Source organism: Carassius gibelio, chromosome B1, assembly GCF_023724105.1.
Source record: "Carassius gibelio isolate Cgi1373 ecotype wild population from Czech Republic chromosome B1, carGib1.2-hapl.c, whole genome shotgun sequence".
In the NCBI taxonomy this organism is placed as follows: Eukaryota; Metazoa; Chordata; class Actinopteri; order Cypriniformes; family Cyprinidae; genus Carassius; species Carassius gibelio.
Window position 1 is genome coordinate 10,582,011 of NC_068396.1, and position 26,605 is coordinate 10,608,615.

General features: G+C 36.2%; 1 protein-coding gene across 1 annotated transcript in view; it reads right to left on the bottom strand.

The window, feature by feature from the left end:
* LOC127948657 (rho GTPase-activating protein 7) overlaps positions 1-25,059 on the bottom strand; it is a 114,520-nt gene extending 89,461 nt beyond the window's left edge. The window contains exons 1-4 of the mRNA XM_052545254.1: positions 24,541-25,059; positions 21,951-23,394; positions 6,588-6,737; positions 5,671-5,811 (exon numbers count right to left, since the gene is read on the bottom strand). Coding sequence (XP_052401214.1) covers positions 5,671-5,811; positions 6,588-6,737; positions 21,951-23,318 — 1,659 coding nt within the window. The 5' untranslated portion in view covers positions 23,319-23,394; positions 24,541-25,059. The remainder of the gene's footprint in view (positions 1-5,670; positions 5,812-6,587; positions 6,738-21,950; positions 23,395-24,540) is intronic.
* Between the last annotated feature and the right edge of the window lie 1,546 nt (positions 25,060-26,605).

The window sequence follows — 26,605 nt, forward strand, 5'->3', positions numbered from 1 at the left end:
TTACTATAAAAGTTCTATCAATCGAAATTAGAACCTAACTGAACTGATCAATAAAGGACACCATTCTTGTGACTTGAAAGTCCAGTCTCATTTCCTAGAAAAGTTGTAGGTAACAAGATCAGGAACTACATCTAATTTCTGTAGAGCATCGTAATCTTGGGCTGATGATAAACAGGGCAACTTTTTAATCAATGTCGTCGTCAATGGGCAACCAGGGCCCATGACTGATCTTATCTATTAGATATAAATTTGTTACCCATTCTGAGTATGAAAGTGCCCAAAACAACATTGTTCAAAAAAAGTTGACAGTAAAATTGCTCAAAAAGTTGCCCCGTGTATCATCAGCATTAGAACATTCCCTCCAAATGTCACTAACCTCACAATAGCTGGTATTTTCCCCTTTTTCCGGCCCTAATTGACTCCATGGATTAGAGAAAGAGAGTCAGGATGCTAATCCCTATAATCCAGTATAATCCAGGCTCCAATAACAATGGAAGACGCTAAATTAAGCAGACGGCACTTTGGGAAAACAAGAAATGAGACTAACCTATGAAGCAGGATTAGAGTGCCATAGTGAGGCACACGAGGAGGGCGGTAATTACCCTGCTGGGCACAGTGGTCTGAGAAAGTGACACAAAAGCAAGACCAATGCTGTCTGAATGCTAACAATCAAAGATGATAAAGAATTTATACACTTTTTTTCTTTAGTAAAAGACTCTACGAGTAAGTTTCAGAAGAGATCAACCCCACAAACTGTGCTAAGATACTTAAGTCTTCAAGTTTTCAATAACAAATGAAAGTCACATTGTGAAATATAAAGTTGAAGATGCGGAAAGTCATGGCGCAGGTGCACTCAGGGCGTGTCCAAATCCACTTTTGCTATTTTAACAATGGAAAAACGGTCCGTGTTTTTGGAATTGGTTGTCCCTGTTCTCTTAATGAGTAATGGGCATAACGTTCAATAAACCAATCAGAGTGTCATCTCCCATTTCCTTTATGAGCGAAATACGCTCGTGTCAGGGTGGATCACGATTTACGTGGCGGAATTTGTTGGCGGAAAAGCTAAACGCTTCTCAAACAAAGAAAGCGATTTACTCATGCACGAAGTTAAAGCGTGAGCAGATCATCTATGGGACAAGCAGGAATCCACCAAAGCTCTGCGTGATGAATCAGTTATATATATATGTGTGTGTATTGGCATGATTTTTCAATTAATTCGTCTATTTCATTCATCATTATAAGTAGTAATATGCTGAATTGCAAATAGGTAGCCTAATTCTAATACATGTAATGATTTTTTATATTTATGTAGCGTACACAATAATATTCTTTTACACTATAATCCTTTTGTTTTTAATATTTGGCATGTTTGTGTGATGCGCATCCCTGTGTGTAATAAACAAAGTCAACGCGCACTGTGGACCCACCCAGAGGCCCATTTTCTACCAATGCGCTCTTTAAATAACAACAACAACAACAACAACAAAAATAAAATAAAATAAAAATATTGCGCCATTGACTTTAGACTTTAGACCAGGTTTGAGTTGGTCTATGGCGCAGTCTATTTTCAGCTCCTTAAAATAGCAGTGCGCCAGCATTGCGCCTGAACACACCTCTTGGGTGCAAAATGGGCACAAATGCATTCGCTAATTAAACAATGTGGCGCTGGACGGGAAAATGCGACTAGCGATTAGCAAAAACACGTGCGCAACACCTTGCGTCGGATGTATGATAGGGCCCATAGTATCAAACTATTAATTATTATTATATTATGAAATATAACACCATGCCTATTAAATATAGAAATGGGCTTCTATTCAAGAATACATCAAAGTACAGCATTATGTGATATTTATGTACACATTTTTTTTAAAATGACCTTCATTATAGTTAATACATAAGCATGTGGGTGTGTACTGTACATAACACCTGTTTCCTCTCTGTCTGTGGGTGTTTGCATATTTACATCATGATTTATCGTTATCGATGCTTTCACAAATGGGGGACCCTGTCATCTTTCCATCTCCTGCCATTCTGCACCTTTAAATTTATAGACAGCTAATGACTGTACTTCACTTTGGCTGGCATCCTCTGTATTGATATACAAATATGACGCCAGTTCCGACAGATGAAAACCCCTAAAGACAGATAGATTTCTTATGCTAAGACCTCAGACTAATTGAGTTCTGCCCATGCTGGGCCAATTAACTGTCAACATCACAATGCTAGCCAAATACACAAATATCTTATGCTCCTGACAAGCTTGAGTTATGAGATGAAAGTAGGCTGAAACATTCAGGGTTCTGGATCAATATAGTCAACACAACCAAATGTGTAAGATGTAATACATGTTTCCAGACTGCTGACTTGAGATGAATTAATTAACCAATGACTTCTCTAAGTACTAAGTTATAGATACCATTGAAATGAATCGGAAGGGTGGGAAAGCATATTCATGAGGCTGTTTAGATGTTCTCCATGACTCTCAGTGTTTCTCCTAAACACAGTTATCTCTTTCTTTTCAATCCTCTTACATAACCAGAACCTCAGAGTGGTTCATTGTGATGTGTAAAATCAATTGTATCATATGTGTCATGTCTGATTACCCCCCCCCCCCCCTATTTTCTCGGACACACAGAGCAAGACAAAGCCCTTGTTTTGGGCTGTAAGAATGCCTGATACAGCATGCCTGACCTTGAACACTTCGGAAAACAGAGATTTCCTGCTTAAGGTCAAAAAGAGGTTACATTTTTTACATCCTTCTCTAAAAAACAATATTTTTTGACACCCATTTTGCCTACTCCAAAGTTTTACTGTTTGTCAGTATTTAACAGAGAGAGAGAGAGAGAGAGAGAGAGAGAGAGAGAGAGAGGGGGAGGAAAAAATTACTTTTATTTTAGATCTATCAAGAGGAATGGAGGTCAATTATTCATAAAACACTTAGGTTGTAAGGTGGTAACATAAGAGTTTTGAATTATTTAACAGGGGAACATATTCAGTTTAGAGGTACTCTATAAATGAATGCTGTTTGTGATTAACGGATTAAAAAACACTCAAAAATACTTGAATACTTGAAAGATGTGTCTTATAGAAATTATTCTAATATGCTGATTTGGTGCTCAATAAACATTATTATTATTATTATTATTAGTGGTGGGCATAGATTAATTTTTTTAATCTGGATTAATCTCACTGTTATCTTGAAATTAATCTAGATTAATCTAGATTAAAATGGCTCATTCGAATTGCCGTAGCTGGTGTCAGCGGGGACATGGTGAAGGTTGTACCAGTGGGCCCTGTCTGAAATAGTTTAATTTGCATGTTCATTTATTTTTATTTATTTTATTTTTATTTACATTTACACAATGTTTAAGTTTTTTTCAAGTTTGTAGGTGTCAAGGTACAGAAAACCAAATAATTAAATGTAAAAAAAGCACTGGATAGTCTTCAATGTAAAAATGAAATATACAATCAAACCTACATTTATTCAGACACTTTAAACATTTCTCACATTATTACAGTTTTGCCATAAATATCAAAAATTATATCTGGTGTCTGAATAATTTTTGGTTTGACTGTTAAGACTACAAAGTAATTCCGTCAAGAGCAGTGAGTGATTTTCATTTTCATTTTCTTGGATTAACATTACAGCAGCCAGTCGCTAAATTAGGCGTGGTCCCTTTAAGAGACGATGAACGCATCCAATATAATACACATCCCATTTTTTTCCTCAACTGTTTACTTTCACTTATATATTAACAGCTATATATATTTTTTATCGCCCGATAAGAGTCTCACGTTAACGCATCACGTTAACGCTGATAACGGCCCACCACTAATTATTATTATTATTATTATTATTAATATTATTATTATTATTATTATAAATGTTGAAAACAGTTGTGTTGCTTTGTGAAAACAATGCTATATTTTCAAAATGCTCTCAGGTGTAGAAGATAAAAAGAAATCAAAATCTTTTGTAACACTATATAAATGTATTGCCACTTGATGCATCCTTAATGTACTTATTTCTACATCCTAAATATGAGTTTAAATAAATAAATATCTAACCCATAACTTTTGAACAATAGTGTTCAGAATTTCCATATATCATTCTCTCTCTCTCTCTCTCTCTCTCTCTCACTCGCTCTCTCACACACACACACACACACGCACGCACGCACACACACACACACACACACACACACACACACACACCCACACACCCACAAAGTTAATTTCAGACCATGCAAAGGCCTTGAGCTAGAAGATGACTAATGCATTTTCAAACAGGCCCTTATGAGTCCTCATGATTTCATGACTGACACATCTTCTAGTCCTTTCTCTCACCATGTATCTATTTAACCTTCTGGTCATGGAGACTATGAGCACGTACACAGACGTTACCAGCATAACTTTCTGGTATGGACATAAAGTGATGCATCAATAAACTTCATTCTGGGCATTCACTGTCACTGCTACTGTGGCTCTAAATAACATACATTAGCAATGAAAGGTAGCTGTGTCCTTGCAGTGCTCCATTAGTGTTTAATATACCTTAGCAAGAGCAAGACGCTTGCGTGCAAATGCTGCGTATATGCTAGTAAGCTTGTGTGTGTATCAAAAGGCCTAATCTTTCATGTGTTTACCAGGTACACTTATGTAATCCAGTGAGGAATGGCAGGAACGAACAAACAAAATAGGTGTGAGTAGAAGCTTACAAATGTGCACACACACACTTCATGTTTCCAGACATTGAATAAGTGTCAGGGTAAACGGTAGTTTCTCTAGTAAACAGGAATGGCTTTACTTTGCGACACATGTTCCACGCTATGATGTCTGGGGGTACTTGCTCCAACGTGTAAGCTTGCATTCCCTGTGCCTTTCATTATAGTGTTTAATGATCTTCTTTCTGGCTCTATTTCTCATCTCTCATCTCCTTGACCTCTGTCTAAGCACTGTGCCGTGTTGACCCATTAATCAAGATTAAATGGATACAGCCACTCAACGAGCAACTTGCTTCATTTTAACATTACCTCAATCAAGATGACTACAGACTGAAAGATGAAACAAAAGGGATCATATCGAAATATGGCAGATTAGTTTCACAAACAACAAGCATGCAATGGGTAATCAACCAGGAGATTATTACTTTCACATCTGAATGCAAACTCACGCAAAATCTCACTGGCATTCGCAGACATCCAGACATGTGCATGAGGGGAAGATTGTGAGGAATGATTCTCGCTGTGTTTTAGCTGGGGGAACTTGGCAGACAGTAAAAGCTGTTATTATAATGTTCCAGTAGCTTTAGTCACTCAGAGAGAGAGAGAAAAAAAGAGAGACGAGATGAGAGAGAGAATCTTTCTTGAGTACACTTTAAAGTGGCTGCTGGAACCACAGCACACTCCAGTTTACGGTTTACTGTCATTCAGCATACAGAAAAGCATATGTAAATGTTGGACACTTAAGAGACACTTAAGTGATGATTGACACTGGGTTTAACTAATTCCAGAGCCATGGGGATGTATGGTATATAAAAGTGCTTCTCACATCAGTGAATAGCTGACCTGCTCAGGTGACTAATAACTTACACAAGCCTTGCAGTTTCCAGTGTTTGAATTGATAAATTGTTCCACAACAGATAATATGATGTTTTGGTTAACTAACCTCAATTTTTGGTCTAGCCCCAGAAGCTCCGGAGGGTCCTGATGATGCCAACGATGACGAAGAGCGATAAAGTGGCATGTTTAGAGACTGCGATGAGGCTGAAAGACTTCCTGCTGAATCCGGCATTTCTAAATCATCTTCCTGTTAAGGAAAAAAGTAGCATCGTCCTACTTTAAATGCAAAAACACATAACAATTGCTGAAATCTTTATTTTACATAACATTCACTAAATTGTAAATAATTTGAAATTGAATATATGTTGAAAACAAAATGATTAGAAATTGCTGTAAAAAATAAACAGTTTTTTTTATGTAGTCTATAAAAGCCCACATTAGAATCACTGCTGGATTCAACAAAGTTTTGTGTGAAGTTTGTGAAAATAAATGTCCATTAGATATTAAAAGACAAAAAAATCTGTGTTTGCGGAATGTTTACTTTTTTCATTAAACTTTTGAACTTTTTATGTTTTTATTACTAAACGCTCAGGTGCTGACATTGTCAGTCTGTCAAAATAATCATAAAAAAAAAAAAAAAAAAAAAAAAGACTTGGCCCGTATTTAATTCTTGGTGATATATCAGCCAACCACTAAATAATTCAACATAGATTTAGTACTAGTACTGAAGGTCTGATGCAGTTGTTGACCACTATTTTATTGTATCATCACAAAACTTGGTAACTCTTAAGAACAGGGACCAATTCTCACTAGAATTAACTCAGTTAGATCAATCTTAATTAGTATAAACAACTAGTTGCCTATTATTAACATAGTGGCTGTTTATTAGTACTTATTCTCCACGACCATATTCTACATCCCTAATCATACCCTATCCTAGAGCTTAAAATAAAGTTTGATCCAAGAACCAAGATGAGATTTGTGTACAACTTGAATGAAATCTTCTTAATGGTGACCACTCACCGAGATGATCCGCCTCTTTAAATTGGGCGTGCAGCTGAGGGAGGAGCTTAAAGCATTCTCAATCTCTTTGTCCAACTGATCCAACTTCATTATTAACAGAACCATTGAGTCCAAATGTGACCTTTCCTTTTCCCTCTCTTCCCGTGAGCTCTGAAAGGAGAAAAACATCTTAAAAAACTGCAACAACACTGATGTTAATCGGAATGCTCCCGATGAAAATTCTTTAAACATATGTCACAGCAGACCAGGCGGCGACTTGGATGAACACGGAACTTTTCCATACAAGCTGAGGGAACGCTTCAGTAGATTTAATCTAATCTTTTTTGACCCTTACTGGTGGCTAATGCTCTTAAATGAATAGTTAACCTAAAATATAAATTCTGTCATCATTTAGAGTACTTGTCATTTCCAAACCTGTAAGATTTTCTTTTGGCATTAGGAAACAAAAGATTTTTCAATGGCCAACATCTCATTGGGCACTAAATCTTGCTAAAAAAATAAATATAACTAAACACAGGAAGTGTCCTCATAAACCATGTCATTATACACATTTGTTTCCTCATTAACCATATAAACCAGTACACACACACACGCACACACACGTTTGTTTTTGTGAAAAGTGGGGACATCCCATAGGCGTAATGGTTTTTATACTGTACAACTGTATATTCTATCGCCCTACACTAACCCTCACAGGAAACTTTGTGCATTTTTACTTTCTCAAAAAAAAAAAAAAAAAAAAAAATCATTCTGTATGATTTTAAGCATTTTGAAAAATGGGGTCATACCCATGTCATTATACAGAGTTGTGTACTGATATGCCACAAAAACAAGAGCACACACACACGCACACACACACACACACACACACATTTTTGACATGGAACCTTATTTTACACTGGCAGAATTAAAGTTTTAGCACAGGACTACAGAAAGAGAGAGTAGAAGATAGAAGTTGCAATGCTACTCAAGCAGAGAGGAATGATGCTGGCACTTGCCCCATGTCTGAACCAGACCTGTGCAAACAGCCCCACACAAAGCAGTGCAGTGTGAAAGGGGTTTGCATAGCTTTTACTGGTATTTACCCTTAATACACGCTTGTCTGTCACAGAGCAAATAGTGAGAGAAAGAGAGACACTTTCCTAGTAATGAGGTAGCAAACATACATTCCATTGTCCAAAACACTCATTTTACCTCCAGACAACTTGAAGGTTTTAAAGAGTTTGTTTTTTATTCTGATAGAGAATGTCATCAGGATTAGCTGGTAGACATATGAACACAAGTTTGCACAACTTGGTACTATCTGGCTCCAAAAATCACCACAAAAGGAGCACATGTGATTATTTTATAAGACTTACAAGTACTGTATATTATCTAATATGCTTGCAATACCGGAAACTAAATATTCTTAAACCATACAGAGCTTTACAAAAGAAACAGACTGAAATTTTAATCTGTATTGATTGAAAATCTCAATCAATTTCGCATATTTGCATCGCACAGGTTTGAAAAGTAATGTAAAATAAAATTGGTTAGAAAATAATTTGATTCAAAATGTCCTTTTGTGTTCCACTGAAAGCCATTCATGTTTAGAATGACATGGAAGTAAGTATATAAACAAGTTTTGTTAACAATTTTAACTCAAAAACTTCCATGTTGTAAAGAGAGTTTATGTACCATTTACATACATACAGACAAATTCATTACAAGGCCATTGAGCCTAGTTCTACTGATTAGATGTGACTGATGCAGGTGTTGACAAATTTGCACATCATCCCAAAGGATGTGCGTGTACAGTGTGTGTGTGTGTGTGTGTGTGTTTGTGTGTGTGTTGTGTTTCACTTTTTCAACTTACTTGAATCTAAAATCCATGTACAGCATTGTTTTGATACAAAACAAGCTAAAACACACTGTGCTTTCACGTGTGAACTGTTTTCCCCCTCTCAATCTGAAGAACACACAATCATGACCCTAATGACACATCAGCTACAACAGGACTAGAAAACAGGAAAAGCTGACAAATTCACTCTGACAGATTCAAAAGTCTGGCAAAAAACACAAAGGTGCCCATAAACATGTACTGTATATAATCATGTTCCTTATTCAGCTTTCAATGTGTATACTGTTCTAATTTTTCTGTTAGATTACTGTGCCACTTTGTCACAGTGAATATTGTTTGTTTTGTACTGTTTTACATCAGCATAGCACAGTCAAAGAGTTGCACACTATTTGTCATGTCATATCTATTTCTGGAAATACACAATGATAAAATAGAAATGATAAATTCTTGGAATCATTATTTCAGCAAAACTAACTAACTAACGTTTGAAATTGGGATGTTGTCGTGAAAAAAAAAAAAAAAAAAAAAAATATATATATATATATATATATATATATATATATATATATATATATATATATATATATATATATATATATATATATATATACAGTACAGACCAAAAGTTTGGACTCACCTTCTCATTCAAAGAGTTTTGTTTATTTTCATGACTATGAAAATTGTAGATTCAAACTGAAGGCATCAAAACTATGAATTAACACATGTGGAATTATATATGGAATTATATACATAGAAAAAAGTGTGAAACAACTGAAAATATGTCATATTCTAGGTTCATCAAAGTAGCCACCTTTTGCTTTGATTACTGCTTTGCACACTCTTGGCATTCTCTTGATGAGCTTCAAGAGGTAGTCACCTTAAATGGTCTTCCAACAGTCTTGAAGGAGTTCCCCGAGAGATGCTTAGCACTTGTTGGCCCTTTTGCCTCCTGTCTGCGGTCCAGCTCACCCCTAAACCATCTCGATTGGGTTCAGGTCCGGTGACTGTGGAGGCCAGGTCATCTGGCACAGCACCCCATCACTCTCCTTCTTGGTCAAATAGCCCTTGATGCCTTCAGTGTGACTCTACAATTTTTATAGTCATGACAATAAAGAAAACTCTTTGAATGAGAAGGTATGTCCAAACTTTTGGTCTGTACTATATCTATATAAAAAAAAAAAAAAAAAAAAAAAAAAAAAAACAAAAAAAAAAATATTATTATTATTATTATTATTATTTTATTTTTATTTTTTACAGAGGACAGGGCAACACCTGACAGAACAAGGGACCAATACCACATTTCTGCACATAATGCATGACAGTGTAGAGTGACTGAGCTACAGAAAGATTCCTCCTCATCTGTCTCTCCTTGCTGTCTTGTGTTGATATCAGGTGTTACACTGACCTCAGGTGGTGTGCTTGCAGTAAGACATGTTATGTCTTACTATATATATATATATATATATATATATATATATATATATATATATATATATATATGCTTAGACTGTTGCCCCCGCGCGACCCGGCCCCGGATAAGCGGAAGATGATGGATGGATATATTTATATTTTATATATATCACATATATATCACATGTGCTCCTTTTGTGGTGATATATATATATATATATATATATATATATATATATATATATATATATATTAATCCAGTAGGTGAATAGCTCCCAATAAACAGATAAATCAGACCATTAAAGGAATTTACACATTTTATGTTATTATGAACCATTTTTGCCTTTTTTGTAAAGTTGTTCAATTTGTTCAAGGACATTTTGAGACATTTCATAGCCACAAGGACAGCAAAGCATATCACACACATACACACAACACATTCTACATTCATTCAGCAAACTTCACTACAGTGACCTTTCCCTGACATTTTGACTGTGCATCTGCTTCTGCTCTAATAAGCTTCAATATAAAATGTGAAACTAATTCAGTTACACAGAGACACTTTACTCAGTACCTTTCATTGCTGCTTTTTTGGTATCTTATTTTTATGCCATTGGCAAGTTTATACATGCAACAAACCTGACAGACCCATAAATCACCAAATGAAGTCCGAATGCTTTAATAAAAAGGAACCGTTCACCCAGGATCAGGAACAGTTTGTTTTCAGGTTCTAAAGCCAGTGCAGAAATGGGCTCACCATCACCATCATCCATGATTCATTGTTTTTTTTTTTTTTTGTACAAATCCAATAATAGAGGGCGTTACAGAAATAAAATGAGGATAATTTGGCTAGTCATTAAACCTCAACATGTGGCAACCAGCAATATGTAAAATAAACCAGCTGATATGACAAGAGTCTTTATCTCATGTCAAATTTAAAATGTACTATTCTTTAAGTAAAAGAAAACATTAAGAGAAAAAGAAACATTACGAGTAAAAGAAAATTTCTTAAGTTAGTTGGTATACCGGTAAGTTAAAGCCTTTTTCTGTTATTTATCTTATGTCCCCCTCTTTCTCTATTTACTGTAATATACTTTTTCCTTTGCTTAAGTTCTTTTCTTGTAAATACTTTTGCTTTACTCTTTATAATCATTTGGCCTTGACAACCATCTCTCTCATATTATTTTTCTTTCTCTAACATAGTAGTTTGGTGATAAAAAAAAAAAAAATGGAATTAATATAGAAAGCTAAAGACTCTCTCTGTTGTTATAGTTACAGTATAGTTAGAGTCTCTTTATGGAATTGGGGGATGGAATATTCTGTCATTGATCACTTCAGTCTGTGGACAGTTCAATGGGTGGGGGTCTTCAAAGCTCAATTTATATGAACATTCAAATAAAAATAAATAAATAAGGTTACACTTTATGTTAAGGTGTTCTTGTTACAGTGTAATTATACATTTAAGTAATATGAATTAACCACATCTACTACATGGTTTGGGTTATAGGATTAGGGGTTGACTTAGTGTTAGTGTTATCCATGTAACTCCCAGAATGCATTGCAGGCAGCTTATATTGGAGCTCTCTAGGGACCTGATGTTACAGCTGTAGGTTACCCAAGCTTCATTGCTAGAGGAGGGTTGTGACTCAGACCGCTTGGTATACAGCTACTTTTGTAGAGGGATGACGCTTCTTGTTGTGAAAGACTCTACACTAGAGTCTCCCAAAGTCAACTGATGCTTGTTTAAGTAATGTGGATCTGGATTTCGTTGTCGATGCCATAGTCCTCAGCGAGAATACTCCCCAAATATTTAAAAGATGGCACAACTGACAGCTGTTCATGCCCAACAGTGAAGGCAGGCAGTGTGGGTAGGACATTGGTATTCCATTGGCAAACCTCTTCTGTTTTGGAGGTGTTGACAGTGAGCCCCATCCTGCTGTAGGCCTTAACTGCCACAGCGAGGACAGTTTGAAGATCCTCTGAAGTATGTGCATACTGCAGCCCCAGGACCCGCTCTCTGTAGAGTTTTGTGGTTGCGTGTAGCCTCCTAATATTAAAGAGGTTGTCTTCTAGTCTGAAGTCTACTGCTATGCCACTGCTATTTTCAGTCTGGTTGTGGAGAAGCTTGGTGACACACAGGAGGAAGATGTCAAAGAGCACTGGTGCTAGCATACACCCATGCCTCACCCCGGTGTGCCCAAGGAAGGGCTCGGACTATTGTCCGCCTATGGACACCCGAGAAGTCATCACATTATGGAATTGGTGGAGGATGTTAACAAATTTCGTAATAGTAAATACAACATGTAACTTGTAACAAGGACACCTCAAAATAAGGTGTTACAATAAATACTACCACTACTACTACTACTACTACTACTAATAATAATAAACAACCAGGAAAAAGTGTTTCTGCCACTTAAAATCTGCAGCTCTGCCTTGATGTATACAGTATTTTCTTTAAAAATATATATATTGACAGTTGGTTATTGAAAATTACTAAAAATTAACAACTGTCGCTGTTTGCGAAACAAGTGGAGCCAAAAAACACATCTTCTTTCAAACAACCAGTCTTTAATCTGTTTGGATGGCCATTGTGAAAAAAGTAATCTGTTAAAATATGGGTGCTGAAAAAAAAACATTACTCTGCTTTCTGCATATGCTGTAAAACAGAGCTAAGAAGGCCAGAGGAGCAGAAAGAAATCAAAAAAGATTTATGTGCCAGTTTGTGTGTGTGCTCGCTCTCTATTATTACTAATGTCATGTGACTGTCTCCCCATTTATTTTCCATTTAGCACAGAATTAGCCTGTCAGCATCAGTGCTTTGCTGTTGGATTTGTCGAGGTGAGCCAGAGCTCTCTCTGTGTGTGTGTGTGTGTGTGTGTGGCAAAAGCTAGTTGCATGGACGCCTAAGCTTTTCCATGACACACACTCATTCTGAAATGCTCATAAACACAGCACACTCACACTCACACACACACACATACAGCCCACTGTTTTCACTCTCATGTGATGCATTGCTCCATCTCTGATAAAAGTGACATCTGTCCACAAAACCCTCAAATGGAGGAATATACCAACAAAACAAAAGAGTTGTCAACTGCATTTAAGTAAGTATGAAACATATTCTAAATGATCCCCGATTCAGTCTCTTTTAGTGTCTTCTAGGGGTCACATTCCTACAGGCTTCTTCCTGTTTTGAGATGACAGAATTCCCACACTGTGAGATCTCCCAGGATCTTCCTGCTCTTTTCCTCTTTCCCAGAGATCTCTGGGGAATGTACTTATGACCAACTAAGTGTATCCTCAGTGACCCCAGAGATCTTTCCTTAAGACCTCAACATCTGAAATGAGTGTGTCCTGCAGAGTGGCACATTACTGGTTAGACACTAATATAAAATAGAAGCTGTCAGCGGCCAACTATACAGCAAAATCCTTCTCTAGCAACAGGCTTAGAGAAGAGAGAGCTGGAATAAAACTGAACACATGATAAAACTTGATACTTTAGCACAATGTCAGGCCTTAACTGTTATTGTAATGAGATTATTTCGACATTATGCATTAGGGGAACTGTATTTGGCCAGTTTGAGTTCTACCTCAAAAGTAAATGCATAACCTTTACGAAAATACACCAAAACGTATGCAGAAATAGTATTTAAATTTAAAATAACTAGTGCTGCCACATGATTAATCATGATTAATCACATGTAAAATAAACATTTTGGTTTACATAATATATGTGTGTGTACAGTGCATATTTATTTTGTACATATAAATACAAACACATGCATGCATACATTTAAGAAAGATATGTTGTTTATATTTGAAAAATATTTATATATAATATAAAATATAAGATTTTAAATATATAAATGGATATACATTTAAATATAAAACAATATATATTGTATGTGTGTGTATTTATGTATAAATAATAAATAAAGTACACATACATATATTATGTAAGCAAAACTTTTATTTTGGATGCGATTAATTGCGATTAATCGTTTGAGAGCATTAAAAATAACCGTTTTCTATTTTAATATATTTAAAATAGAATCTATTACTGTGGCAATTTTTCTCCAGTTTTCACTGTCACATGGTCCTTCAGAAATTATTCTAATGATCTCTGTTCATTAATACATTTTATTATCAACATTGAAAAGTTTTTTATTTTTTCTTCAGTACTCTTTGATGAACATAAAATTCAGAAGAACAGCATTTATTTAAAATAGTGGGCACATTTGACTGATACATTGTTTTGCTGTGGCACATTATAGAACATACTCAGAATGTGTGCATCCAATGTTTACTTTCACACACTGTCTCATACAGCAGTACCTGATGGCTCATTTAGTGTGACTCATGTACTTTCAAAAATACGTAATTACTGTACTTAGCTTAATTACCTCACAGTATAATAACTTCATCTATAATCAACCACCTAAAAATGTATCTGTAAAAATGCAGTAAGTTATTCACAGCCATATATTTGAAACTATAATTTATTTAAATAATAATAATAATAAAGTATCAGGAGGCCTAACACACTGAAGAAAAGTCCAAATGTATGGTGTTTGCAAACATAGGCTCATCACAGATTTTCAGGAAATGGCATAAGCATCAGCATTCCTTTGGTAAACTCATTTACTTCAGTATTTGAAGTATTCTGGTATCAGGCCCAAGTCTTGAACATGGCATTTCTGCGTCATGTGACTGCAACAGAGATGTGCATTATAGTCATAGAGAAAAGTTTCAGAATTTCCTTCCTAATAACTATGTTGGAAATTATTGAATAAGGTCAGTCAGAGAGCTGGTTTGTTCAAGGATATACTGAGGAATCCTTTACCTCACTTCAGTGCTCCGGACACAACAGCTACCAAAGAAAAATAAAGTTTAAGCAAATATGTGATTATCGTTCCTTAGTTTAACCATTTTGTAAAATCAGAACTACATTTGTCTAAATATTTAATAATCAATTTAAAAAAGAAAAAGCAGAAATCAGCTTACTGAGGCTGGATTTGTTTGAATAATAATACTGTGATATAGTATTACAATTTCAAATAATTACTTTTTTATTTTAAGTTATTTTTGTAAATTATTTTTTTAGCCATTTTTTTCAGCAGCTATTACTTCAGTTCACACCATCCTTCAGAAAGCATTTTAATATGCTGATTTGGTGAACAATAAATATGTCTTATTATTATTATTATTATTTTTATTATTATTATTATTATTATTATTATTATTATTATTATTATTATTATCAATGTTGAATGTTGTGCTGCTCAGTATTTAAGTGGAAACCACATTGCATTTTTTCTCCAGGATTATTTGAAGAATTTATATTTTAAAAGAACATAAAACAATTATTTTTGTAAAGTTTTCACTCTTGTATCCAATGCATCCTTGATGAATAATAATAATAATAATAATAATAATAATAATAATAATAATAATAATAATAATAATAATAATAATAATAATAAAACAATAATTCTTTACTTGAGATAATACTGAAAACATTGTCATGACTGAAATCGGTGGATAACGAGCATTTTCCCAGGTCAAATTTGAAAACAGTCCGATGGCTAAATCACACATTAAGTTCTTCCTTTAGACATGTTACTCCTGCATTAAGCCACATCTCTTTTTTGAAAGTTGCAGGTACACATTTCTAATCTTGTTTGGTGGTTGGCCCTGATATAAAGCTTTTCTTAACAGAAGATAGTTTTGAACTCTTGGCCTGGATTTGAGTTCCCACTTGAATCATTTATTGGGATTTGGAGCAATGATACATAAAAGGCACAGGAACTAGAGTGGGGACCAAGGGGCATCAGATGCTCTGTGTACACAGAGGCCTTTAGCAGTAGTTTGACCTCTTTAATAGAGTTTAAAACACAGCTCAAAGGAACAAAACATGCTCCAGTGCAGCATGTTATACATGCAGAACAAGTCTAACGTTGATGGTTTGTGAATGGAAATGAATGACACACACACACACACACAAACACATACATAAACCTCTAGCTTTGTGAACAGGAAAATTATAGTATAAATATGACTTCATATTGTAAGCCCGATTGAGTTTATCAAAATGGTTTGTGAACTACAAGGGGTGTTTAACAAGCTTTTATTTCTATTTTCTCACAGTCAGCACAGTCAAATCTTGAAAGAATTCTGCCTAAAAGCCCTGTTGGGGCCAAGAAGAACTCATCAGCATGAGTGTGATTGTGTGAATAGATGCCCATTTCACTCTCCTAGCAGACATTTTGAGTTCATTTGAGATGTTCTTTATTGTTCCTTAGCTTGCAGGACACACTGGCACTACCTCAGAGCATATAAACAAGACATGTTTTAATAAAAAAAAAAAAATATTTCAGATTTAAATTAGAATTATAAGATAGTGGGGTGGTTATTAGATTTTCTAAGTGACAGAAGGCAGAGGGTGAAAGTAAATAGCACATTTTCAGATGCCCTTATGAACGTCGACAGGTTCTCCACAGGGATGGGTTCTCTCAGCCTTGCTTTACATTTTGTACACTAATGACTGTGTAAGTAAATTTTAATTTTGAAATTTGCGGATGACACCCTCATTGTCAGTCTCCTGAGGAAGGATGAGAACCGTCATGGTACAGTAGTGAACACATTTATAACATGGTGTGATAGTTTACTTTTTGCGTGTGAATATAAAGAAGACGAGATATGGCTATTGACTTTAAATCTAGTCATTCATCATCAGCTCAGCCAACTATAGTTAAAGGTCAAATGGTGGAATGGGCTTGTACTTATAAGTATCTTGGGCATATTATTGACAACAAACTGCATTTTGATTTTCATACCGAAGCACTATACGAAAATGGCCAGCAACGGTTGCACTGTCTTTGGAAGCTTTCTACTTTTAATATTAGCAGGACTCTCATGACCATGTATTACAGATCTTATATTGAATCTGTACTTTGTTTCTCTATGTGTTGTTGCCATGGTAATCTAAACGTGAAGCATCAGAACTCATTGAATGGCATTGTTAACTAAGGAAGTAAGATTATTAGTCTAATCAGACTGGGTTATCAGATAATTTTGAGTGGTTTGTCTTACAGAAAGCCAAAACTATTCTTGTGGATCATACTTATCCGCTGTTTCATGAGTTTAAAATGCTTCCTTCTGGGTTACGTTATAGTATGCCTAAACTTAAGAGTAACCGGTATGGATTTTCTTTTATTCCTACTGCTGTTAGACTCTTAAACCTGTGAGAGTGTTGTTTGTATTGTTTATGGATTGTTTTTAGTATGATGGTTGTGTGTTGTTTACAGATTTTATGCTGCATCAAAAATTGCCCCTTGGACTTACAATAAACTTGAACCTTTAACCTTGAATCAATAGTTCTCTTCCCTATCCAGCACTTCTAACATAGCTGATCACTGATATAAACTGCTGGTGGAAAGTTTAGGGGTCAGCTGTTTTTTTATTTTTTTTTATTAATACTTCTATCTAGCTAGGATGCAATTCATTCATCCAATGTAACCGTAAGGACTTTTATAAGGTTACAAATGATTAAAGTCTACATATTCATCAAGTAATCCTGAAAACATGCACATTGGTTTAGATATATTAATACTAATACTAGGCATCATAAGAGTTTTCAACTCTAATAAGAAATATGTTATTTCTTAGATAATATTTTAGCTTTTAATATTTCACAATATTACTGTTTTTACCATATTTCTGATCAAATAGGCACAGCCTTGGTGAACATAAGGCACTCATTTTAAAAACATAAAGACGAGTAAATGCTGAAAGGGTGAACTATATCCTTTTTATCTTATCTAGCACCTTCCTCATCAATAAACACCACCAAAAAGACCAAGCTGCTCAACAGACTTCATCAGTTTGACTATGCTGCACCAACTAGTAAGAGCAATGTGAAATATGATAATAATCTGACAGCATAGAAAGGACATCAAGGTCTAAGTTAGACTTTTTAATAGGTAATATCTTGAAACTTTGTTCAGCTCAAGGCCAAGTCAGCAGTATTCATCAGGGATCTAATTATGAGGTTGATCTTCATCATTAATAACTGTATCATCATAATAACTGTACCTTTGCACAATTTAATTATCCTTCTGTCTCTAAGGGTGAGTGAAAATAAATCTATAAACCCTGTTGATGGGGCAAGGCTTTGCCTTTATTAGGAACAAATTCGCACATGCATGAACATGCACATATCTGGAGACTAAATCTGTATCATGGGTCTTGAATTCATGAATTGAACTGAAAAAGCTTAATTAAATCATTAATCAAAAACACAATCATGGTAACACTTTAATTAATATACTCAAAACAGTTCATTTATATTAATAGACTCAATACAAATAGTGAATTCTTAATTATCACTGTTATTAATACAATTATTATTATTTAATTATCTCTTAGTCAAAGACTTGTTAATTGGTAATATGGAGTCAATAGTTCTCACTTTAGGTTTGGTGCTTTAAACCAACCTTTAATTGCATTCATATTCAATGTCAGAGTAGGCAGGTTAGATTTGGTTCAAAACATTTTTGTTATGCTGAATAAAAGTTTCTTCACATCCCGACAGAAATCACTATGTTAAACACTAACATGTATTTATATCGCCTGTGGAAGGTGTAAGACCATAAAATGTTCATGCAATAATATTCCTTGCTCCAAAGATTACGATATGCAGTCCTACCTGCCTGTCAACGTATGTATTTGCATACCTCTGTGCACACTGTTTTCACAGACATGATAAATCATTAGTGTGTTCCATTATGCTATAGCAGACTGAGCAAGAATAGAAAATTATATTTTTGTAATATTATGCTCGTGTATGGAAATGTTTTCTCACCAGGTAATCTAACAGCGTTGCATTCAACCCTCCACCAATGGCTAGGGTTAAGGGACCGAATATAAAGTTTGTACAGTGTATACAGCATGGCGATAACTGTAGTACAGACTATAACTATAAACTATAAACTAATAGTTTGCAAAAGATTTGCAAGTACTTCATTAGTGGTGTTATCAAAATCATAACTGAATTGTGTGACACTTATAAATTGTGAATAAAATCGATTCTCTGTTCAACAATAGATTCACACCCCTACCTTATGAATAAATACATGCATACAGTCACAAGTGCATAACATTTGCTCAATATGGGGAGTGATTTTTGAAACATTCACTCTGTTAGTGCCACTTAAATGGTTCCAAGAATCTCAAATCCACCATGAAGCCCAGATTCATACTCCAACTCCCTGAAAAATCTCCTGACTGACACAGTCCAGCACATTCACAGTGTCGTGTGTGCAGCATCATGTATGGAAAGGGAATTACTTCAGTAATCACTGGTCTCATTATCTCCATCATTGACAATACTGTGTTGTCAAGAGAATAACAAAATGAGCAACTAGTATCTGCATTACTAATACAATCCTTTGCTATCTTTATTGCTCATTCACAGACAAGATGATTGGAATAAGCAAGATTCCTTCTGTACTATGTGTCAAACTGAAACTCACACACTCAAGGACTCTTGTTGCTCACTCTGCCCTTGAACTCATAATAGTTCATGTCTCCATTAGCAGTAGAAAAGAGTCATTCAAGCCCTTAAATGGCAAGCATTCACTCCAGTGCTCCGTAACAAACACAAATCCCCACAAGAACTCCAGCCACCAGTCCTGGGTTTCAGCCTCACAAATAAATGACAATTACACAGCATGGCGTGTTTTGCTTGGGCTGGTTCCTGTCTAATGGATCCTGCTGTATAAATAATGACTGTGTTTTGGACGACGCCTCCAGGGTCTTGTGGAATACGACAAGGATGAATAAACACAGAAAGCTATGAGAGACTTTGCCTAAGGGACCGAGGTTGGCAAGGCGGGCTGCTGTCAATCACCCATGTAAATGCATAAAGGTAAAAATATATGCATGGAAGCACACCCACAACAGATCACACATACAACGCCCGTCACACATCAGTAGACACACAATGATTACACATACTGACACATATTATATTTGTTCCCTCTTAGTTCTTGTTTGACACCAGTTTCTTGGACTGGGGAACGTGCCACAGATGCCCATGGCCAGAGATGTAGTAAGTTGGAGTGATGTTATTGCTTTCAAAAGGGCGTGGTCGTGAGCTAGCATAGTGATTTCGGATGTGGTGCTTGAAAAGCATGGCGCTATATAAATGCTTTTAATCAAAACTGTGTATACAAGCAAGCACAAACATGGAGCAGGAAGAAAGAGTCGGCAGAAGAAAGATGCTGGAACTGGTTTAAAACCGTCTTAAAATAAAAGCCAGCATGCATGCTGGCCACTCACGAAATGCACTGTGGACAGGACTGTCTGGGGATTAATATATTTATTCAGCAAGGATGCATTTATTTGATCAAAAATGCCTGTAAAGACTTTAATATCATTACAAAAATGTCTACTTCAAATGCTGTTTCTTTTGAATTTTCATCAAATAAATCAAAGATACATCAAATAATTCTGAAAAATAAAATAATGAAATAAAAATATGGCTTTCAAAAAATGAACAAAAAACCGATACTGAAGGCTGAAGCAATTAAAAATGCAGCTTTTCCATCACAGTAATAAATGGCATTCTAAAATATATTGAAATAGAAAACAGTTATTTTAAACTGTAATACTATTTTACAATTTTTTTTATTGTTTAAAGTGCCCTAAAGTATCATGCCATTTTTACAGTTCCTAATATTGTTGTGGGAGTCTCCTACAATAGGATTACATGCATGCAAGGTCAAAAAACTCTTTTGCATCTAATATCACCTTATTTTCCAGCCATTCTCAAACAATTTGTTCGAAGCAGTTCAAAGATTCAGTCTCTCTAAAACACTCCTTTCAGTGAACCTGCCCTGCTCTGATTGGTCAGATGACCTAGTCTGTTGTGATTGGTCTATGACATACAATGCGTGTTTGAAACAATACGCTTATTTCAATAGTTATGTATTTTGAACGCTTTATAGAAAATATTAACATCTATTATTTATCATAGTTTGTGATTCAGTGGAGCAGCTGGTCCAAACAAACAGTATACTGATCCATCTTACAACAGCAAGCATTTTGTAAATCCTGCATTGAACTCCCCGAAATTAGAGAAGCAGTCGTCAGTAAAATGAGGTGTTTGTGGGCGAGGTCAAGTTGTTTGTGGCAGGCAAATGTAAAACACATGCAAATGTGTTACTCGTGATGTGTAGCTGTCACTGAAGAGTTTTTTTTATTTTTTTATTTTTTATTTTTATTTTGGGAGGCAATAACTTTATTTATCATGCACTGTCAACTTGTTTACGTTCACATACAGCTATATTATACATTGCATGATAGGCAATATTGGAAATGGCATAATAGGGGTACTTTAAATCAAGATTTGACTTGAGTTATTATTTCTTCAATGTGCATATTATTATTTAGGTGAAAACTGCAACTTTGAAAAGTAATAGCACACATCTTCTCAACAAGCCCCATTATTTGCATTATCAATCATGCTTGAAGAACAAACAGATGGGATAAATTATGCTTCAAATATAAATTGTGGGGTTTAGGGGTTTTGAAAAACCAGAACTACATAATGAGCTGCAGCACTTGTGGAAGATTAGGGTTTGAAACCAGCCTGCATCTCCTCATTCCACTCCCCCTCTCTTCTTCCCCATTACTTTCTGTCTGCTTTCTACGGTCTATAATAAAACTTGCAAAAATACCCCAAAATAAATAAATAAAAAACACTGTAAATACAGCATTTAATACAAAACTAATTGAAATCTTGTGATGCATAAAAGAAGACCTTTTTTCCCCAAGATTTCAATTTATTTGCATACTTAATTGCTTTGTTAAAGTCAAATTATGTGGAAATTCCCCCAGAATTTCCCTTCCTGACTGACTGATGACCTTCAGAGGCATGACACATAATGCAAAATATCTCATATGCAAAAAAAAATTGTATATGTATACTGCGTGACTATATCATTATTTTTTATTATTATCTCTGCTTTCTTTCTTACCTTCCTTGAGTGTAAATCAAATCGAAAAAAAAAAAAAAAAATAGAATAAAATAAAAAAAAACATCTTACCTTCCTTGTACGAAGCTTTACAAGGGAACCTTCAGCTTTTGGAACACTCTCAAGGTCTTTGGCTGTATCTGTATATTGATTTGCCTGATGTTCATCATAGTGTCCTTCAGGTTGAGGTTTTTCTCTAGTCACCTCCTTTACCCTTGTGTTTCGGTCCTCTGAAGTTCTCAAATTCTCACAGTTGATGGTATTTAGGTTTGTACTTGTTGGATGTTCTGGTATCTCTGCTGATATCTGACCTGAAACATTATCTCCAGATTCGGGAAAGGAGCCCTCATGGATGGTTTGGAGTTTCGATGAGCAATCATGCCATGTTTCCAGTATGTCAGTTTTTCCAGATGGTTCCAGTCGAGACGTTTCACAAGCAAGTGTTTTAAGGCTTCCATTGTTTAACATCTCATGATCACAACATTTAAAAATGCCATTACCTTCCCGATTTTCATTGTCTTGACCTTGAGATATTACGTGATGCTTGCACACTTGACTTGCTTTATTAGCATCCGAGCTAGCTTCTGGAATGTGAATTTCTTGAGAAGCTGATGATGATAACAAGTTTGGGATCAAAGTTTCATCTGAGTGTGAGAATTCGACTTTGCCACATGTTATTATAGTCTGTTCAGACGTATCACAACATTGTCCTTCTACAATATTGTTTGGGTCAGCAGATTCCTGCTGTGAATCAGAGGTGGGAAGTTTATTAGTTATTTCTGTGATACTCATGTGCTCATGCACTAACAACTGACTGCCCACACTGACCTTAACCAATGATTCTGTATTTTCTTTGCAAGTTCCACTTTTGGGATAAGTTGGGTCAGAACAGTCAACTTTGACAGAGTGACTGTCCTTCAGCACATTTGATAAATCATCCGTTTCTCCTATTTGAGCTAATATTGGGGTAGGGAGTGCAGAATGTGTCAGGCTATGGGAAGCAGATACTTTATCCTTGTTTAGTTCCTTATTATCTGTTTCTCCATTCTGAGCCTGCAAATTTCCTGAAGCAGAACATTCCAATTCATCTTGATCTGCCATGTTGTCTAAAGGTAGTCTGTTATCTTGGTCACTCTTGTGCTGTGCTATCTCATTGACCGTTTTTCCAGGCGTCGATGATTTGCACTTTGTGCCTTCACAGTTAGGTTGAGCTCCACCCTTAAACTTCTGCATTATACTCTCCATCGTTCTTGTACCATCTCGGATCCAAAATCCCAAAGTCCTAGGCTGGTGATGACCACACTCAGGCATGGAGGCACACCTACTGCGCTGGTACCGCACATGGCAGCAGACCAAGTCTAGGTCATCATAGCTGTACTGTAATCCTGTCCGTGGGGTCACATGATCCTCCCAGCTTCTCTTACGAATAGCAACAGGCATGGCCAGATCCCTTGGCTAGCCCATAGAGCCTTATTATTACAGCCCACGGAAAGCACAAAACCAGATACAGGTCCTCCTGCAATAGAGAGAGAGAGAGAGAGAGAGAGAGAGAGAGAGAGAGAGAGAGAGAGATAGAGGAGAGGAGAGGAGAGGAGAGGAGAGAGACATATATATATATAGAGAGAGAGAGAGAGAGAGAGAGAGAGAGAGAATTTCTTCAATGTCAAACACTTGTGATCTTCATATGTGAGAGAAATGGAAAATATACGCCTAATGAATTCTACTGACATTGAAACTCAAGTGCTCTTAAACTTGTTTACTCTGAAGAGTCTGTTCTGTGTTATATCGAAAACCACATTGACAACTTAATGTAGTGACACAATACTTTTCGAACATGAATGCTTGATTTATTCTTGAAGAACTAAGTGCATACAAACCAACAATGAATTGTCAACTTTTCAACCTGCTTTTTTGATACTTACAGAAGAGATTATTACCAATTACAGCCACAAGAACAAACATTTAAAGCAGATCTCAAACAGCTGTAGCACTGACTCGTGCAGGAAAAGAAAAATAACCGAATCACATTTACCCTCGCGCCAACCGTTGAGTCAGCCAAGCGTTTCACCAGACCCTCCACCCACTCAAAAGTACAGTAAGACTTCTCTACATTTTGCACAAGTCATTTTTCCGTGATTGGGCATTAAGGACTGACTTCTCTTTAAAATTAGACCACAAGGAAGGTCTCAAGATGGAACGAAATGCAGTAATAAAAGACCGCTGGGGGAAACCACACAGCGTGGTGAAGTGGCAGGAGCTCTTGTATTCTCTTAAGTCTGAACGATCTTCTTGACGTCTATGTGAAGTCAGCGGTTAGTGGCATGAGTTCAGAGACGGTCCCAACCAGGACATTCCTCTCACATCTGGCCAGAAGTTACTCCCTCTGTTGAACATCTGGTTGTGAGGTCCAACTTTCCTTTGGCAAGCGCTTTCGCGGATTATTCGTTTTTCGATAAAGACAGTTATCTTGTCGTAAAGAGAGATAATCCTTAGTTTCTCACGTCACTGAAATCCTGTACTTTGTGCTTGTTTGGTAATGTCTGGGTCTCAGAGTCTGCTAGAGTAACTAAATGTCTAAATTTGAACATAAACAACGGAAATGTGACAGAAAACCAGTCAGCAGACATTTAAAAGGGATTCATCAGCAAACACTCATTATTACCTGGATGCTTCTTTCCTTCTCCTCTTCCTCTGGCCTTGAGAGTGTGTCACTTCATGTTGGTACTGTCCGTCTGTGGCGATGGAGCAGCCAGTTACCCACTCGCCCCGTTGTGTGGTGAGCTCACCCTCTGACACAGCTAGCTCTGTTCTCTAGCCAGCCAGGACATCAAGGTCATGTGTCAAGGTTTTTTTATGGTCCCATGCGATGTTACAATCAAACACAATGGCTGCATTGAAAAAGAGAAATGCCGAAAAAATAAATTTTCTGTGTTAAATAATTATCCAAGGTGCAAAATAAATAAACAAATCCATGTTTGAAGCCTCTAGACTACTTCAGTTGTGTTGATAGATCAAGTGTTCAGCTATCAGACTGGCATGCGCTCCTCAGCAATAAGTGTCCCTAATTGTTTCTGCAACCAATTTGCGTTTTTCTTTCAATGAAGCGGTTGAAGAGATGATGCAAGAACTCCAGAAGAGGGAGGAGGAAGCCATTTGTTCTCTCCCCAGACGTCTGGAGCGATCACTGATCGTGGTCAGTTCCTGCTAGAGCCTTTTCTCCCTGGAAGAAACAAGGAGGAGGAGAAGAAAACAGAGACGCGTGGAGCTTGAAATGTGGAGAGCATGTTGTCATCTTGACAGCATTAGAGGTCTTTGCTTAGGATGACTGTTCTTTTTGTTTCTGGCAGTCTTAAGTCATTGTTTTCCCTTCTCACTCTCTTCCTCTATCTCTTGCTTTTTTAAACTCTCTTTTTAGAAACCAGGCTTTTCACATCTCTAAAGTGCAGTTCTTCTGGAAACTGACAGTCTACTCTTTACTCTCTCTCTCTTTCTCACTGCTTTTCTTTTCCCCCTTTCTATTTCTGTGCTGTTCGTAACATTTAATTCTTCCTATAAAATCGGCATGCCACATTCCCTTTCCTCTCACTGACATTCACCCACAGAAACACACACACATACTTCTCTTTCTATGCCTCTGTGTGTCTGTGTATCAGTGTGTTAGCTGGGGAAAACACTCTCAGTTTTGATTAGAAGCAGACAGCGTGCTGTGTAAAGGTTTGAGTCAGAGGGCTAAGTCAGATTGCAGTAATGCTTTGGCACTCATTTCTGATTTTGTAATTTCTTTTTATTTTATTTTACCCAAACAAATCCTTATAATAATAATAATAATAATAATAATAATAATGATAATAATAATAATAATAATGATGACAACCAATACATATAGTATATTATTATTATTATTTATACAATAAATAAAAATAAATAATTAATTACATTTATATAGTGCTTTTCTAGACACTTAAAGCGCTTTTACATTCACGTGGGGAATCTCCTCATCCACCACCAGTCTGCAGCATCCACCTGGATGATGCGACGGCAGCCATAGTGTGCCAGAACGCCCACCACACACCATCAGTAAATATGTGGATTATTAGGATGCCATGATGGTCAGAGGGCAATGGGGGAATTTGGCCAGTATGCCAGGGTTACACCCTTACTCTTTTTCGAAGAACATCCTGGGATTTTTAATGACCATAGAGAGTCAGGACCCCGGTTTAACGTCTCATCCAAAGGACGGTGCTTTTTAACAGTATAGCGTCCACATCACTATACTGGGGCACTAGGACCCACACAGACTGAAGGTTTAGCACCCCCTGCTGGCATTCCTAGCACCTCTTCCAACAGCAACCTAGTTTTCCCAGGAGGTCTCCCATCCACATACTGACAAGGTTCAACCCTGCTTAGCTTCAATGGGCGACCAGTCTTATGGCTATGATATAGTAGCAGTAGTATTAAAATAATTATAATTTTACTTTTTATATTCAGCTAATGCACAGAAATACTTTCTAATATTGATAAAACTGATTATAGGTTACTATATTTGTATTATTATTATAGCCTAAATAGTTTAAGGAACATTGTTCTACATGTCTTGGAAAGGGCCACATCAAAACTCTTTGACAGTGGCTTGCTTGTTCTTTGGCTGCTTCAAAAGAAAACAAGGTATAGTGCATTTCAGTGTGTGAGTTGGCTATTCATTGCCTAATATAGACATGTTTCTTGAC